General features: G+C 45.1%; 1 protein-coding gene across 1 annotated transcript in view; it reads right to left on the bottom strand.

Moving 5' to 3' along the window:
- ITPR1 (inositol 1,4,5-trisphosphate receptor, type 1) overlaps window positions 1-18,766 on the bottom strand; it is a 162,150-nt gene that overhangs the window by 9,458 nt on the left and 133,926 nt on the right. The window contains 7 exon segments of the mRNA XM_010159814.1: window positions 8,011-8,171; window positions 8,936-9,101; window positions 10,424-10,563; window positions 12,249-12,350; window positions 13,714-13,909; window positions 15,515-15,679; window positions 16,937-17,112. Of these exon segments, the coding sequence (XP_010158116.1) occupies window positions 8,011-8,171; window positions 8,936-9,101; window positions 10,424-10,563; window positions 12,249-12,350; window positions 13,714-13,909; window positions 15,515-15,679; window positions 16,937-17,112 (1,106 nt within the window).

Here is an 18,766-nt window from a genome sequence, read left to right as displayed (position 1 = left end):
GCGGCAGCCAGCCCGGCTCCCGGCCCCACGCCCGCCAGCAGCGCTCCCTCTGCAGAGCCCGTCATTCAAGGCTGAATAAAAGATTTATATCTTGATGATCTCGTTTCTGCTGAACTTTAACTGAACACTGGGGTGCCTTTAAAGATACAGCCTTACATCTTTCACTGGGGGTTCGGTAGGATTTTAGAGGCAGTGAGAGGCAACAGGAGAGGCTCCCCCCTTGATCCTTCTTCCCTGCCTGTCCATCTCCGGCTGCACGCCCTCCCGACTGCTGGCACCCCGCATACCAACGCAGTTATGCACTGTCTGCTGCGGTCCTCCTGCAAGCAGAGGCACCGGGATCCTGGTGTGCAGTCAGCTCCCTCTTCCCGTCACAGTCGCAGCTTCCTCTGCTTCAACAGACGAACTGACTAAAGCCACTGACGGAAGCTGGCTAACCACAAGTGCTGGGTTTCGGCTCAGCTCTTTTCTAGGTAAAGTTGGAAAAGTCCCTGTTGTAAAGCAAATATCATTAAATCTCAGACATGGGGGCGATGCTGACCATCCACGATTGGAAATTTGAAAATGAGGAAGCAGCGCTGCATGATGCAGATGCAATTCATTCTGAGAAGCGCCCGCTCCTCCCTGCTTCTGCCGAAGAGTTTATTCTAAGAAAGGTTTCTGAGGCAACCTCAGCGCGAGTCGTGCCAAGAGATGCATTAGCTCTGCTCCTCGGGCAGGAGGCGGCCGCTACCGGCAGCGACCAGGGCTCGTCCTCGCCTCCGGCCCCGCCATGCCACCCCTCCTCTGCGTCTCCATTTATTCAGCTACCCCTGCGCCCGATATTTATGGGGTGCTGGTGGGCTAATGCAATGCCCGTTCAAATAAATCTCTATAGCTCGCCATCGGAAGGCTGCTCAGCAGACGTCATTTAGTAGGGGAAAGTGGCGGCAGCAAATTTCAGTTTCTGTCTTGTGTCATTTAAAAAGATTTACACCCATATGGCTAATAGACAGCTTTGTGAAGCACTTTGAAAATTAATTTGTTTGTTTGTGGTGAGATGAAACTCCTCTTGGTTCTTTTTTGCGCTTCCTGGAAAAAGCCCCACGTCACGTTCTCTCTTTCTTCTGCAACGGGCTCACTATCGCTTCTTCCACACCAAGCTCTCCATGAAGGACAGCACTCGATGGTGACCACCCCCTCCCCGCTCCGTACCAAGACTGTTTTCAAATCCTCGTGTCTTTAAACAGAAGGCTGATGACATAAGGCTAATGATATAAAAAAATCTCCGTTTTCACTGTTTCCACAGATTAAATACCCAAGTGGCTTTTGCAGTGGTGCAGAGCAGGGAATCTGGAAGACAACCACATCCCTGTATGAACGATCCCCCCTGCACATCCCAGTGACAGTTCTGCTGCGGGTGACCCACTTGAGCATTGTGTTTACCGGAGATGAAGTTACCCCACCAAGCATCACCCAGCTCGAGGCGACTGCCCCGGCGGGAATCCCTCAAGGCCACCGCCTGACTCTTGCAGAAAAGACAGTGCCCCCTCTCCACAGCAGCCTACTTCTGGCTGTTTGGATCTACGTTTTAAGTAGGACGTGTTACACCACGATCAGCTGGGCAGGATAAAGCAATTAAACATGCAAAGGCTGAACAAACAGCTGCTGGTGGCAATGGCTGCACTCACCCACCTACTCTTGCACAAGGCATCCGGCACAGCCCGGAGCGCCCCGCGGCACGGGGTCACGGCTCCCCAACACCGATGACTCAGGGGAGGGCCGCCTCGCCCCAGCCCCAGGCCACCTCCTCGGCACACACAGCCCCACAGGGCTTGTACACTGCCAGCGTCTGCAGACTGAGCGGGGCATTCTCCCAGTGTGTCACCCTCGATGGCTTCCCGTTGGAAACATACCCCCTCCCTCCTGGATATGCGCTGGCAGAGCCCCAGCAGCAAGGACGTGGCACCCACCCTGCAAGCTGCTTTGAGGTCCACCAGAATTCTAACACGTCATGCGAACCAACCACGACACAGAACTGGGCTGAAGAAGGCTCCTGTTTCATCTGCCCCAGCCCTTTCTCCTGCCACATACGCAGCCGAAGCGAAACCCTTGACTCGTTAGTGGGGATGCTAACCCTATATTCCCAGCATGGATGGCTGCCCAGATAGTTTATCAGGGAAAACCAAGAACTCGGCCGCGTAAGGTTAATGCCAGCAACAGGAGGTTTTCTGCAGCACACCGCAGGGCACGCCAGCTTGCACACCTCCGGAGGGAACAGCACGCTAAGGCTGCGTGGGGAAGATGAGGCTGACCGACCGTTTCTTCCCATGCAGTTTCTGGTTTGCACCTTAACGCTGATTTCAAAGGCGGAACGAGTTGCTTCGCTTTCTAAATGCAAAGCTGGGGACCTGTGCCTATGACACAGTGTTTCCAGCAGCCAAGGGCCTGCTGCCAAACACACCTCTTGTCTCTTCCATGCCTCTGCTATTATTTATTATTTAACCCCGTAATTACACCGGCTAACTCTGGAGAGGCATCTCCAGATGCAGCTTGCTGGGAAGATACGACCAAATTAAGCACTATCAGCTCCAGCTCAGATCCTGACCTCCTCAGTCGTCCTCCTCTCCCAGCTTGTACCCAGTGGCATTGCGACTGGGAGCCCAAAACCCCAGTTTCTCCATCTACAGCCAAGCCGACCACTCACAAGTTACTCGTACGGGCTGCTCTCTTCTGCGTCTCCAATTGGTTTGATAAGTACTGATATGACAAATCGTTCCTACTTGATTTTGCCCCAAAGTACAGGATTCCCAGGTACAAATTACACATGAATGTGACTAAGTTTCTAATACTTTCTCAGAAAATCCTTTCAGCTGTATACACGTCTTTCACCAATGCTGGAATCACTAAGGTCCCTCTGAAATGTTTTGGGTCTGAAGCATCACGGCCCACCACTTGGTATTCCTATAGGTGCTGCAGTTCAAATCCAGCCGTGGCCGTCTCCACCCAAGTTCCATGCCTGGGGACACAGCAACCCTTCAAAGCCACCATCACGTGAGCCTCACACGGGCTGTGAATCATGCACACCCGTGAGTTTCAGAGCACAGTGACGATCACGGCTGGGTGTTTAACTCCTTAGGAGAGGTTTCAGGTCCAACTTGCACTTCTGGAAGAGTCTTATTTTAAAAGCCTGAGACTGGTGAAACCTTGCCTTTGCTTACTAGGAGGCTAGGTCTTGGCAGGAGTTACAGGCTACCTGGGACACTCAAAACAGGAGTAAGATTATGGTACAGCACACAGCTCAAGACAAAAAGAAAAAAGCCCGATAGTGTATTTAAATCTCCAGTTTTAGGCAAAGAGGTTAATTAGGGCACAAAAGGAAATCTTTAGCCTTCATTTCCATTCCAAATGGCTATCTACACCATCACTCCTATTTATAAACGGGTCACTTTCAAGTGACAACACAGTCCAGTTGGAGACTCAGTGCTCTCAATCTGGACACCTGAGCTTGGGCAATCCCTTACAGCTCTCTACGTCGGTTTTGTAATCGAAGTTAATGACACGGATCCTGCTTAGTGCAACACCAGCTTAAAAATCTGTGGCAACTGCAAGAGCTAGTTCGGAAGCTTTGTGCCAAAAACTTTTCCAAACAAGCCTTTATTTTTTAATATGCACATCTGCATGCGTAAAATCACTCGCAGCCACGCGGCTCTTACTGATCAAACGCTGATGCGAAGGTATACATGCAAATCCCCGTGTGAGGGTATGCAAGGGCTGTGCATGCAAATGCTTGTCCATGGAAGTGACAGCACGCTGCAGCTGCGTGCACAGAGCCTTATGAACGTGCACACAACCGACGGGTGTATGCGGTGTGCTGTGTATCCAGCTTCAGAGTAAGAATTTTTATGTATTATAAATGCCTGCAAACAGCTGTCTGCAGCAGACCTTTGCCAGGACTCCAGTGACAGCTCTGCTGCTGGGGCTGCTGCGAGCGAGGCTGCCACAGTAACTGCAGGCAAATGCAGAAAACCGAAGAAGAAATTCTCAAGAGAGGATGGGCAGATAAGACATTTAAATGAATTAATCTGTAGGGAGTTGCACTGAGTTCACATTAGTCATTTGGGTGGGGATGTCAGTGTCTGGCCAACACGATAAGTGGATCCCCCCACCTCCTACACACATGGTGTTATTCAGACATCACCTGATCTTCCCTGGTGACTACAAAGCCACCCAGCAGCTGAACCATGCGCCTTTGTTCCTGGGAAACACAGGAAGCGCTGGACTACCAGCTCCGCAGCACCATTAGCATACTTTCCAGATAAACACTTTTCAAAAGACATTGATCCATCTTGAAGCCTCGCTATCTTAAGTGCACATCTGCAGTCATTTAGCCCGATGAACAGAAGCTAGGTCATCAGGAGGGCTTTGTAAACACCAGGAATTAAAGACCATCTCGCTTACCACTAGATGTTTTCTCACATCCTACAGTACTGTCTGTGCTATTAAGCAGATATTAGGAGGTGGCTGAAGAATGCATTTCAAAGATGAGCTGCTTCATGGCAAGCTTCTGCGCACCATCTCCTGAAATCCATGAGGTTATCAACCTTGCCAGTGCTGGCAAGGACTTCAGGACAGCGATGATTCACCGCAGCACTTCGGGTGTGTACACAAGCTCAGCTTCTACATCAAACAGAACCAGCAATCCCATTTCCCCCTTGCATTGCTCTAACAATTCCCAGCTAAAATTCTTAAGCTATCTCAAGTTTTACATCATTTATCACAGCAGGAACATGCTCACCTGGCTGCTGAAAGTGATTATTACCCCTGTTTACAGGGGGAAAAGCTGGCAATGAATTCCAGGCCTCCTATTGGAAGCCAGGACTTGTAGCTGCAAGACCACTGCAGCCTGGCTTCCCCCACGGCGGGAGCTTGAACCACCACCACCTGAGACTGCAAGCACCAACAGACCCGTATTCATATCAGAAAAACGTTACAGAAGGTATAATTACAAATCAGAACTAAAACACAGGATATGAGATTTCATTTTGTCAGATCATTGTTTTTAAAATACTTATAAACCTTAAACTGGGTTTCCAAGTCTAACTGCTGACTTCTTTCTGCATGCTGCCTTTCAACTGAATGAGCTTCTCTCCATGAAGAAATGTAAAATTCACTGCAGAATTGTAGTCAATCTTTGATTTTCAAGGCTACAATTTCTTCTTCTTCTGGGTCAGATTCCTGCCAACTACAAGATGAATTCTATGGGCCACATTCAGCTTCGCCATCCCCAGTACAGTGGATAGCCTCAAAATTGCCTTTCTACACACATTATTTTTAGACAAGGGAACATCAAAATTCAAGTTCACTCTTAAAGCTTCTGAATATTCACTAACTGGCGTAAGTGAAATTGTCCAGGATTCTTTTGGCACCACAGTGCTTATAATACCTTCAAAGCACTGTACAAGCAGTACTAGATGCAACTCACAAGCTGATGGTGAATATAATTTTAGTGTCCTAATTTTTTTTTTTTTTGGGGGGGGGGGGGTTGGTTATTTCTTTTATTGTTCTGTGGTGTTGGAACAACCCACATATACTAAATGGCAGAGGCCAGGTTTTTTTTTTTTTTTACACTACTTCCAGAAGGCAGAAATCCAAGAGTTTTCTAAAGATATGCTGTTGGGAGTCAGAGCAAAGGTGAAGCGTATTTGAGGTGTATTCTGTCACCACAGTAAGATTCGGAGCACATGATGCTTCCTACCCTCAACTACTAAAAATGGGTATAAATTGCAGTTGAACAATGGTACTATCCAACCAGCCCATGGAAAAGACATGCCCTATCGATGTCATTATGAAAGATTAAGTTAGAGTGCCACCTTCAGTCTGAAAATGTGGGGAGAAAAACCCTTTTAAGTCTAACCATGACGTAAGAAGGTTTTCCAGGAGAATCTGGTAGCTGCAGACATTAAGCAGCCACAGGTTCCCATTCGCCCTCTGTACAAGCCCAAAATAAAGCATCCCCTCCAACAGGAGAATCGATCTTTGGAACCACTGAGATATTTAAGGCTTTCCTTTTGTCTGTCCTTCTAGATTCATGGAACGAAGATAGAAACCCTTCCATATGAGTAAAAGATGAACCATACCCCAGGTTAGTCCTAGATACACCTTAGGCAGAAAACAGGAGTTCTGACTTACAGAAGTATTTAGAACAGGTCTGGTAGAAGGATATATTCATCATGTTTTACATTCAGATTTTCTGGGGCAGAAAAGAATGTTTTTTATGTTAAAGGACGATGGAAAGAAACCGCTTCTGATTTTCAGGGTAAGCTTTGCCAGATCAGTCCTAAGGAACACGCTGACTGCAAGATGCTGCTTAGATCTACGGTGTCAGGGCAGCAGCAGCCTGAGCTGCTCCCGTCACGCCTGTGCCGGGTTGGGGCAGACCAACAATCTGCAAAGCAAATTTACTTCCTAGCCCTCTGCTCGTATGCTTACACCACGCTTTCAACAGCACTGCAGTGAGACCCTGCTGCTAGTTCTCAATTTAAAACCGGCTCATGAAATGCTAAAAACAACCAATTACAAGACATACTCCAAAACTCTACCTAGAGGATATAGTTATATAAAATTGCATCTGCATGACACACTTGGGCTACGCATAATTTATCCATATTCCCATTCAACACACAGTAATTAGCCTTTGCTGACGCTTCCATGAATGGGAACTCTGGTAAAGGTTCTTCAGTTTTTGTGTTTATTGCAAACATATTCAGTGACTGCTTTTTGGTTCTGTTAATCTGATACAATTTTTTAACGATGTGCTTGCTAATTGAAACTTTTTTTAAAAACTGGTTTTAAACTAGTTTTAACACAACACAAGAATGTCTTTTACAAGCAGAACTGTTTTAAAGAGTGCAGTGCTTCCCCCCGAAGTAATGCTTGCTGCAGTTGGATAAATAAAGGGAGCAGTATAATCAGTCAGACTAGAGAGCAGCAGTGATGTAGTTAGTTATCTCACTGTGCTAATCCTCTGTCAGGTGACCGCTCACAAGATTTCTTTAAGCCCTCATTACAGAGGCAGAAATCCAGAACTAGGACATACACTTCAGTGACCCCAAAGTAACATGTTCAACCTCTAAGAGATCTTGGTGGGATTGACATTCTGACCAGGCCACAGCAAACTGCCGGCTTAAAGGCAGGTTGTACCTTCATAGCAAAAACAGAGCTAGAGACAAATAAAAGTATTCTGCTATTTATTTGTCCGAAGGCAAATAAAGAAATAACTGATTGGAATTTTACAGATCAGAAACCGATTTTGCTAACCATCCAGAAGACACACAAATGAGTAACTGCGGTTTGGGATCTAATTCCAGGAGCGCTGAACCTGCAGCTGAGTGGAGACAAGGCTTTGAATTCTGTCATTAAAAGGCCTTACAATTGAGTAGATAGTAATTTTAGGGTTTTTTTTACAATGATAAATTAAAATCTTATGACAACAAAGTCACTTGAAGATATTTATACTGGCACAGATTATAACCTGTTTCTTATACTTCAGACAGTTCCACCAGCTTGAAAATATTCTCCCTTAAATACCAGTTTTCAAAACAGAATAGCTCCTCTTCACCTGATGTAAACCCCTGGAGACTGCCTAGCCACACTGCTCACCGCCACCGACTTTGGCACACACACGGGAACGATCCAAGGCCAAGAAGCCGCAGGTACGCGGACGCGAATCACCGTGACCGCAGTGCTGCCGCGCACGTCGGCTCCCACGGGTGCCCCTGCCTGCACCACCCCTCTGCAGCAATGTGCTGCCATCGACGACGCCTCTTTTAGCAACTGACCTTGCCGAGTACAGCTTAAGTATATTATCTTTAGAAGAGGCTTCTAAAAGGAAAGGCATTGGATTAAGCTTCTTATTGCAGGCAGTCTTACTCCAAGTTCTTGCTTACAAAATAAATATAATAATGTATTTACCAAATATGCCAGTACATTGGTCTAATCTAGGGGGAAAAAGCAAAAGTCCAAACTCACCTTGATCATTTCTGCCACGTAACTTTCTGGTCCTGTGTATTCTGTTGAATCTTTTACTTTCACTAACACAATGAAGCACAAGTAGTGCCACATGTTGTGCTCTTCTTTAATGTGCTCTTCAAATGTAACTGTCTTGTTATCAAACTTATCTCTTTCCAAACCTACGAGAGTGACACAAATATAACCTTTAGTATTTACAAGTGGTACTAAGAAAATGAGCTCTAAGAACACAACTCGTTTCCAGAGTCTGCTGCACCTCGACAGTCACAAGCATCCTTAAACGAAGACTGAATGCAGGGATAAATTTTCTAACGAACAGGCACAATGTAGTGAGGAGAGGAAAGAAGGCATAACAAGTACTGCTCACGCTTATTACACACACCAGAAAACTTCTGGTTAACAGTGCAAGCCGTTTGTTCGATTTCATAACTCACCTCCTGTTTTAGGGAAAACGATACCAAACGCAACCTTTGCTTTGCAGTAAAACTTTCAAAGGTTACTTCTGCCAATCTGCGTGTTATGCAACACGGCACGACCGTCCCATTTAACCACACCGGCCCCAAAGGCTCGGCAGCTTAAGTCCCAGCCTACTGATGGCAAAAACTTTCACAGGCACTACTCAACACTCCGCACTCCTGGAAAAAAGGCTCATTATAAAAATCTCTCCTGTTCCAACAGGAAACTATTCTTTGAAGCACAGGAGAAACAGAAACTAAGGATTTGAGGAAAAAGACTGTATACTGAGCATACATTCCCCATCTCTTCCTGCTGCCAAGCTCCTAGGCACGTGGTACCCGAGACCATCGACCAGCTGAGGAATGCAAGGTAGGAACAGCCAGTAATTCAAGACTCCGGTTTCCTGCTAGTTTGCAGCTACCTCTGACTTTGACAGAGTAACCCCTTATTCCTGTGTTTCTACACTTACCACAAATAAAGCAAGTAGTTTTTAAAATTTCTTCTTTCTTCTGTTTTTCACTCCTTAAATCAGCAAAGGTGTCAATGATGACACCAAAAATCAGGTTGAGGACAATAATGATGACCATGAAGAAGAATAACAGGTCATATATCACTCTAGCAGCAAAGAGAGGTTCCTGCAAGATACATATTTTAATAATTAACAACCCAAATGCAGCCACATAAAACCCTTACCATGCCTTTCCCAGTCCAGCAACAGTGTGCCGCCCCAGAAACCCTCCCTTCAGAGCCTCCATTTCTGATGCTCTCCAATGATAATGTTTTGAGTTGTAAGTTAAGTGAAAGTAAAATGTAGGATTACTGAAAGAAAAGCCCAATTAGTCAGCTTCCAGTATGTGATCTCTACAGAGTTGCTTGTTTGCTAACTGTGTCCAAGTCTGTCCTGTTCCCTCACACACACACACTGAAATCTGTTCTCACCCCTGCCCAGCAAGCCCCTCTGAATTATATCCTTATATTAACCTACTTATGTATCATTAGAGTATCAGTGTTGACCATCAAGTCTTTTACTGGAATTTAATAGCATTCATTTCATTTATGCTAACCACCATGTATGGGGACACTAAGCTGGACTTCCCAGTACCCATTTCATATTTATTGCAGGCCCAAATACCTAACCCCCACTTTCAGAAGCACCCTGCCAGCCAGGTGGGTGCCAAACTTTCACTGAGGATTATGTAACTTATAAATCACTGTAAGCTGAAAATAAAGCTAAAATTTAGAAAACACTTTGAAATTGCGACAGTACAGAAAAGCATTCACTCTGACCAAGACTGCTCCCCTGCCCCCTGAGGTGGTTAATCCTGGGAAATGACCAGAGGGAGGATAGCCGAAGACTCAAATGGGCACAAAGAGCTATAGAAGCAGCTCTATGGGCAGCTTTGTGTATTATAAAAACCTCCTGCTGCTTCGACTGGTCCTTGTTCTCTGGTGATGGCTCCAAACAACATCCTTCCATCCTTCCCACAGCTCCAGTCCATCTTGGTCCCTTGTCTTCATGCATTCCCTGTTTTACACATCCTACCTTTCCCCAGGATGTGCTCCACAGAAACTCATGCCACTAGCATGGTGTCAGCTACCACTGCATTTTCATTCTGCTACCTCATGTTACTGTCTCACTAGCTTGTAATTAACTTATTTCTTCAGATCCTGAACTCTCTAAGCACAGACTGTTGGCTACACCATTTCTGTTCTTTTAGGACACATTCTGGACAGCTCTCAAGCTAAAAATTGGGTAGAAGCTTGTTTGAACCAGCTGCTGTTTAATCCAATCCTACAGAGGTTTAACTGTATTACACAGAGACAAGCGTAGTCCCTTCTAGTCGCACTGTATCCTACATCTGTTTAAAGGGAGCGTATACACATTTTCCCCAGCAGAACTAGAACCCCCCGCCCTACATGGTTATCACTCTTCCGCCCCCATTCAGTGGTAATTTACCTCTTTGGATGGTTTCCTGAGCACATCACCTACTCCACCCCCACTCCTGAGCCCGTGACTCAGTACAGTAACAATGCACATCAGTAACGTCTCGCACGTATGCTCTTTATTTTCTTCCTCCATTTCTTCAGTAACCAGTTCTGTTAACACAGCAAGCAAAGACACATTTAAAAGGCAACAAGATCCGTTTTAAGTCATTCTCTCCATCCTCTGCTGGTTATGCACTCTCTCCCCTTCGCAAAAATATCCAGTCAGCGTCGCAAACCTTCTTAGCTCTTGCGAAGAGCCGACCATCAGAGCGGGCCCCTGCTCTGGCTGCAGCCTCTCCCCACCAGCAGAGTTTTCTTTTGTGCTTGAACTGCTGTCTTTGACTTGGTTAAATCTCTCTTTCCATTTCTGTGAGCATGCACAGCTCAGATCACCAGATGCCTGTTTATACAGAATCGTAGCTTTTTGACAGCTCAGAGGACAAAGTGTTGCCTCTTACACTCTCCCTTGGAGCCTAACAGATTGCACAGCCTTTGGGCTGCACTCAAAATGGCAACTGCCACTTGTATTTTTCAAATGGCTAAAATATCACTGCTTGTGGAAAAGCTTTTTACTAAAATGTAACGCACTTCTTTTGACCCTTTCTTCATGTGGCTGAAGTCTTTAACTTCACTGTTTCAGTTGCAAAACTGCTAGAATTAATTACCTAACTTCATATACTCTCATTAAAAGTATATTTTAATGTACCCATTAAAAGTCTCATGACTTCCATTTCATCGTAAAAATGCTCACGAGCAGGTCCCACCGTCCCACAGATAGCCCTAGAGAGGCCCAAATCCTTGTGCAGTCCAGAAATATCCCAAACCCAAGATGGAAGAGAAATGGCCCGAGACTTGGGCATCATTAATATCCCTGCCCACATAAGACCTGATGCCAGGTTGATTATTTATGACATAAAACCATCCCTGGAGTTTTTCTTTCTGCAGTGAGTGTATAAAGACAAGCAGCACACTCCTAGAGCTGAACCAAGCAGCTATTCCTGTACCAGTGTCGAGTCTGAGCTTATCAAAGAGGACACTTGAGCGAAACAGAGCCATCTCCTCTTGCGAGCAGGGGCTCGTGGCCATTATTCACCTTTGAAACATCTGACCACGTAAGAGCTCCACTTCTAAGAGAAATAGTGATGTTCTGTCTGGCTCTCGCAGCCAGCATCATAAACCTCTGAGGAGTAAATTACGTCTTCTAGAAAATAAACCTGAAATATTTCAATACCCAATCGGAGGCTGGCGAATATGCTACCAGTAATCTCTCACATGCACTTCTTCAAAAACCCCCAAACATACCCTGTCTACTTAATCCATTGAGTACTTCCTGCCATGATATCAAAATAGCTAACAGTTAATAACAACAGTTTCCTTTGTTAGCTAGGTAGAATAATGTTGACAATATACGATGTCCTGCTCCATATTTCAGTGTATTATCCGAGATCACATTTAACAGCCCCACGTTTTAAAATAATAAACTTAGCGAAGAGGTAAACTGCATCCCTTCATTCTCAAATTAGTAGGATCGAAAACGAAAGACTACGACTGTTTTATCAAAGTACACTTTAGTTGCAAGTTTCTCTAGTTTAATCCCTTCATGTAACAAATGTTGTTTCTGCTGTTGGCCTAAATGAACCCTTTTTCAAGTTAGATAGTCTCATGACAGCTTTGTTCCCAAATCAACTGCATAGGATTTGAAAAGACATTATTGGGTTTTTTTAACTTAAGGTGTTTAACTAGAAAAAGTGTGAAAACTCAGGCTGTGAGTTACGAATTCAGCAGCAGATACTTACGGTCTGAAGGAACGATTGAAGAACAGTTTTCACTGCTACCTGCTTTGCATACATCTGAATAAAGAAACTCCCCGGTCATGGTCTCACCTGGTTCTGTGCGATCTAAAAACAGAAGGTGATGAATCAAACGGATAGTTTAACGTTTTGTACGTTTTGCAAGATGACTTCTCAGCTGTTAAGGCACCCCATCACACTCAGCGTGCAGTTAACTAGGCAGGTTCAGAGGAGTATGTTATTCTGGAGCTTAGAAGGGCACAGTACTTTCTGATTTACACATTCAATGATTTTAAATTCAAACATAAAATTCTTCTTATTTCAATGAATTAAAGACCAAAGTTGTGCATTTATTTTGCATCAGCTCCAAAGTTAAGAGAGTAATTGAAATTGTTCCAAAAACACCATGTTCACAGTGAATTTTCAAGGTGCCTCAAAAACCTGCCTTTCAATGCTTTGGAAGTATCATAACAAACCTACTGCCACATAGTAAGGCATCTTTGGCATCTTTCCAGCTGCATGGAAATGTGAAATAATACGGTCAGTGAGGTTTGGGTCTCTCATAGGATTAGCAGTAAAATTAGAAAAAAAAAAAATTGGGGAAATATCAAATAGCACTGGTCTGAATAGCTCAGGTGTCGGAGGAAAAAACCAAACAGGCAAACCCCAAAACTCTCCTCTAACAAATTTCACTTCTGTGCTTCCCACCCACCGAGTTAGTTGCTTGATGCTGCAGGGTGGGAAAAAACCAACCCCAAATGTTGACTTACAGTAAGCAACCTAAGGTCAGCACAGAGAAGTCTGCTACAGAATTTAGACTGTAGCAAGTATGTGAGGGAGGTTAATGCAGGCTATAAAAACTATGAGCAAACCAGAGTTAGAGAGATAAACCTCTGCTTCACAGGAGCATCGCACTGATGCCCTTTAATGTCTATCAATTGTATTCAGCCTGTTATTTCAGACTAAATACTAATTTTTGTTAACTCCCACCATTAAAAGCCAACAGACACATTCAGTATCTAGCAAACTGAGGCAGAACTGAATCCCGTGCAGAGCCTTCTCCACGGCGGCGTACCTAAAGTCTGCCTGTAATTAAACCGGGGGAGAGAGAAGGTGCAGCTGAATTAGATAATCTCAACAGTTTCCGTAAACAGTGAGGGGAGAAATCTTCACTGTGTGCAGAAGAGCCCAAGCGCTATCCCAGGGGTTCCTCCTCCCCAGCTCTCTTTACGCTGCAGCAGATTGCAGCATTTCATAACAACACTAGGGTATCCATTTGCCCTAAACACCTGGGTTTTTTTTAAATTTCATTTTCTATGTAAACAGTGTCCTCTGTAAAGAAAGAAATTGCCGAACTGGTGAGGTAATCAGTATGTCTTGCAAAACGTGGAAGGCACTGAGAGTGCCCCACAGAACAAAAGCCCACCACCTGCTTCAACACAAACCATGGAAATGGGTCGCCGGTACCAACCTGGCAGTAACGTTTCATTGGGGAGCTTGTCTACTTCCAGGATAAAGTCATCTTTGAAGAAGAGGTACCCCACGATGGAGAACAGGTAGACCAAGATGAGAGCGAGAACAGCTGTCAGGATGATGGAACGCCCATTGCGGGTGACGCTCTTGATGACGTTCAGCAAGGTCTCTTCTCGGTACACCAAGTCAAAGAGCTGGGGGACAACAAACCAAAGCAAAGGCTGTTCCTCACGTGCGCTACCAATACCATCAGTGGTATGCCACGTGTTGGCATAACGTGGGGCAGCATGTTAACAATACCAATCGGATGTTTTAAGGAGTAATGCTTTCCTTTTTACTTACTGAAATGTAGCATATTGGCAAAAACTCAAATACAGCAGGAGGTGAGGGAGATGGGGTCCCTCACCCCCACGGTACCAGTCTTGTGCCATGCACTTTCAAACACGAAGAGTGGAGGCAGCGGTACCCGCCCCCCATCACCCGCACTTCACCAGCTCCAGTCCTGGCAGCTGCATGGGAATAAGTCCCTAGCTGGTGTGAGGGTAGGTATTCCTGCTTAAGTGCTAGATACACAGTGTGTGCTTTATACAAAGTTCCTAACACATACCACTGGGGTTTTTTTAGTATTTCCTGCCCCATCACAATCTCAAAATAGCTCATTTCAAAATGCAATTAGCTATTTCTTTTAAGTCTTAGTTTATTGAGTGCATAATTAAATGAGCAATATTTTTGCCCAAATTCTTTGTCTAAATTTCTTTACAGATTTTTCCTTCATTTTTCACTCTTCTGGGTCTGGAAGAATTCACCAGCACAGCCCAGGCAGGTTGCTAGCTATGCTGGCTGACAACGACAAAACAGGTATCTGTGGCACTGGATTTATGTGAACACAGCAAAAAACCAATCCAGTTACCAGAGGATGGAGCAAGCATCAAACAAAGGGATAAAAATAGTGTTCTGAATGGGATTTAAGGTTTGCTTCAAAACTGACACATTTGCTCCAACAACACTAGATATACTCCTTCAGTGCTTATTCTTAGAAATATTGTGCTGTGCAAGATGAATTCCACCCCAAACAGAAAAAAACACGGATGCCAGGCATCCGTGTCAGCTGTGTGAGGTATGGAGTGTAGCTGCAGCTAAGGAGACACTCCAGAGTTAACCGACGGCTCAAAAAGCACGGACACGATGTTACAGTTATGACAATAACAGAGGAAACTGTCTTAAAGACTACGCCTCCTGTTCAGCTCACATCTCTATGGCTAGATTTTGAATTTTTTTTTTCCTCTGTAAGAGCTTATATGACCTTAAGAAGGCTTAAACCTTCACCAGGTATATAAAACTTGGAGTCAGAACGTTTCAAATTGTTTTCTCATCTTGGAAGTCAGAGCAGGGTCACAAACAATACATCTAACTTAGAAAACCTGTACTTCTGCAGTCTGAGAGGCCTAACACACACAGAAATGCTAAATAACTTCATAACTGCATACACACTTACTGTAATGAGCAATTTTATCCAAATTCAACCTTAAACCAACATCTTGTGTAATACTCTTAAGGAGAACAAGAAGGTCTCTACTTTTCCATACAAATCAGGAAGAATAGAAGTGGCAGGAGTCCCATAGCCTCCCACCATAACTCCCCCAAGCAAAATCTCTAGCGTGCAGCTCTCAAAGGACTGTCTGCACAGCAGCTCCCCAGCAGCAAAAGAGAAAGTGGTGTATGACACAGTCAGCTCTGCCCGAGATGGGACTTCACAAACACAGAGACAGAAAAACACTGAGGGCAAAGTGAATACCTACCAACAAACTGTAAAAGAATTCGTGTACGAAGAGTCCCAGAGCGCAAATCAGAAGGTACAGCAGGTGATAAAGAAACTCTACATCCATGATCATTGCCTTGTACCCTCTAGTGAAGGTTCCACAGTTACCCACAAAACTCATCAGAAAAATGATTTTATTACAAACCTAAGGAAAGATTAACCATAAATTAGTTACAACATCCAGCTTTCAGGAAAAAAAAGGCAATTTTTCAAAGCTGGAGATAATGCTGCGCCACGAGGATACCAACAACTGTGCTGAATTGTCTGTTACACAACAGCGTTTTACACATCAAAACCTGCTTTCTATTGTGTTTTCTGCACAGCTGACAGTCCAAAACCTAAAATCACACGTGTCTAATAAACCGCGCGCACTGACTCGTGTCTCCAGCTTGTTGTCGAAAGGCATTAAGACTAAGATTTAAAGAAGAAAGTAAAAACAGTCCCTGGTGTGAGAGACAAACCTTCCTAAAAACCCCAACCCTGGGCTAAGCAGGTCATTTTCTTGAGTCGAGTAACTCTAGCTATAGCAACCCTTACGTTTCCCAAACAGCCCTTACTACTTGCTAATAAGCAAGTGCTCCAGATCCCCTCTTGGATGATGCACCCAAATAACCCTCCTGTGCAGCACCAGCCATCAGCGCCAAAGAAAAGCTGTCTTTGACTGATCTAGAACCTGCTCAGTGCTTCCATCACCAGTAACAACCACCACCCACCACACAACGCAACTGGGACCCCGCAGTACACGGCACTGGGTGATGTATTTTGAAGACAAGGAGTGCTATTAAATGATGCACTGGAAAGCTGGGCACCTCATAATAAAGGCAAAGACTGAGAAGATGCGTGTTTTGCACAGCTCCTGCTGACTCAGAGAGAAACCCTTTGGCGTACTCGCCACAGGAGACCTCAAGTATCCGTGTCCGGGTGTCAGCACAGTTCTCTGGTGGCTCAGCTTACGTGCTCAGTCCACGCTGCAGTGAAACTGCGTAGTGTCAGCTTTGGGCTGGCAGGTGGACTGCACACAGACATGCAGGAATTGCACTGTGTAGTGGATCTTACACAACCCCGTAAACAGTGCAGCTTAATTGCTCAACAGGAGACGGGTTTGAGTGAATAACTGAGTACTTCAGGGTCATGGAGACTTCTTTACATTTCTGGCTGGGGTGGGAGCGATTTCCAGACTGTGGCAAAACTGAGCGAAACCTTAAAGGTCTCCAGCTTGTGGAACCTGGATTACATGAACAGCAGCAAAGGACTTCTGCTAGAAACAGTCCAAAGAGGGAATTACTCCTCCCACCAGTCCCACCACAATGTCCCAGGCTATTTTTGCCTGACATCTTCACGAGAAGCTAAGAAGCCCTTACATAAGATGCAAGAAATTCAGAAAAGCCCACTCGACTCTTACGTTGAATGCACCCAGAAGAAATAAAGTAGGCTGTAAACCAACTGAAAATATTAGTCGTAATATTGTAGAAGCTATTAAGGCTCGGATGCCGTGGGGCTTCGGGAGAGCTATAACGATGGCCAGAGATATCAGCATAGCTGTCCACAGCAAGCCTGACAAGTGGGGCTCCAGCGTACCTAGGGTGAAGAGGAAAAAACAAACCCTATTTCAATACTTTGTACAACCAAACAAAACCAAAATAACCAAATATATGTCATTTTATCTTATCTCTGCTGAAGCATCATTAAGCCTTATGTTCAGATGTTACTGGTTTTGAAGCGGTAAGTGGAACATCTGAGCCCAATGCCTTCAGCAGATTTTAATTACAAACTTGTTACTAACCATTATGTAAATGATAAGTGCCAGTATTATAGGATTCTTCATTTTAGTGTTCATTACTTATACACCTTGAATGTTGAAAAGGAGAGGCATTTTGCTAATGCGTTCTGTACAGGCAGTGAATGGGTAGGTGAGGACAGACATCCTCCTCCTCCACGTCCAGATTCACAGCACATTCTCCTATTATGCTTTTGGTCAAAAACCTCGTACCAGTTTTTGTCATCTCTTGCTATTTCTGGTTCTATTTAGACTGTCCCGTGAGACCGTCTGCTTACATAACATCAGCCCGTGTTGCTAAAAATACACCTCGCTGAAAGAGCCATAAAAAATACTCAGCCAAAAAAACCATTTACCCTGGGTTTATGCAGAATACAAAAGACATTTTCTTAAAACTGACATTAAAAAATGCTTTTCCTCAAGCAACTGGTCCCTCGACAGACAAAATGGCAAGACCCCCCAAATTTCACAGCACTCCTCAGCCCTTCTGGTACTCAGAGGACTGTCGAGTCTTATTGGCAAGATCTTCACCCAGGGCTTTTTTCCCTCCCCAGCCCAAACTCAGAAGGCTTAGGAAAACACTGCTCTCATCTGACTACCATGAGCAGCCATTTAATTTTGTTCCAAATCACTGTAGATTAATAAAGACAGCAGAGGATAGATGGAAATTAAAACTTAATAAGCGTAAAGTTGAACAGATGTTTCCACTGTCTGAAGGGAGTTTGGGATCCCAGAGCAACGCCGCCACCGCTACTTGAGCTGTCAAACAGCAAAAGGTGCAGAGCTTGAAGGAGAGAGTCACCGAGTGGGATGATAAACAGCAGAGAGGGGAGAGAGAAAAACACGTGCAGGAGCTCATTTAGGAATGACTTGGGAATTGCCATGAGAGGCAGATCCTGAAGGATCCTAGATGCCTGGAATTCAGGCATCAGATGTGAATTCAGGCATCAGATCCTGAAGGATCCTGCCTGCACCTGCACAGGTGTCTGAACAGCCCAGCTATTACAAACCCATCCACGGCACAGGAATATATTTGTTCTCACAAGTTTCAGCTGTTCCCAACAGGCCTACAAAAATACCTAGAGTTAATGAAGTCCTCAACTGTTGCCCGACACCACAGGCTGCTCATCGGCATAAGGAATGCAGTGCCATGACATAGAAAGCCCTTAATGGGACCCGGGTCAGGTGAGCGCTCACAGGAAAAAGCAGGGCTCTAGGCACAGGCTTGTCCCTCCTTCCCAGAGACGGAGGGAGACTGGGAACAAACTGGGAGTGGTGTCTTTGCCCTTGGACAGTGAAGCTTACCAAGCCAGCGGTCACTTGACATAAACTGTCTGCACCCAGCCCAAAGCCAAAGCGCTCGCTGCGAGCACGTGGCGTCCATTCCATGGCTGCTGGGCTGCAGAGCATGTAACCTGCAGGACCCGGTAGGAATCTCTCTCTGCCTCTGGAATT

The sequence above is a fragment of the Eurypyga helias genome, unplaced genomic scaffold (assembly GCF_000690775.1).
Source record: "Eurypyga helias isolate BGI_N326 unplaced genomic scaffold, ASM69077v1 scaffold29349, whole genome shotgun sequence".
Taxonomy (NCBI): Eukaryota; Metazoa; Chordata; class Aves; order Eurypygiformes; family Eurypygidae; genus Eurypyga; species Eurypyga helias.
This window is presented reverse-complemented; position numbering and strand designations above follow the sequence as displayed.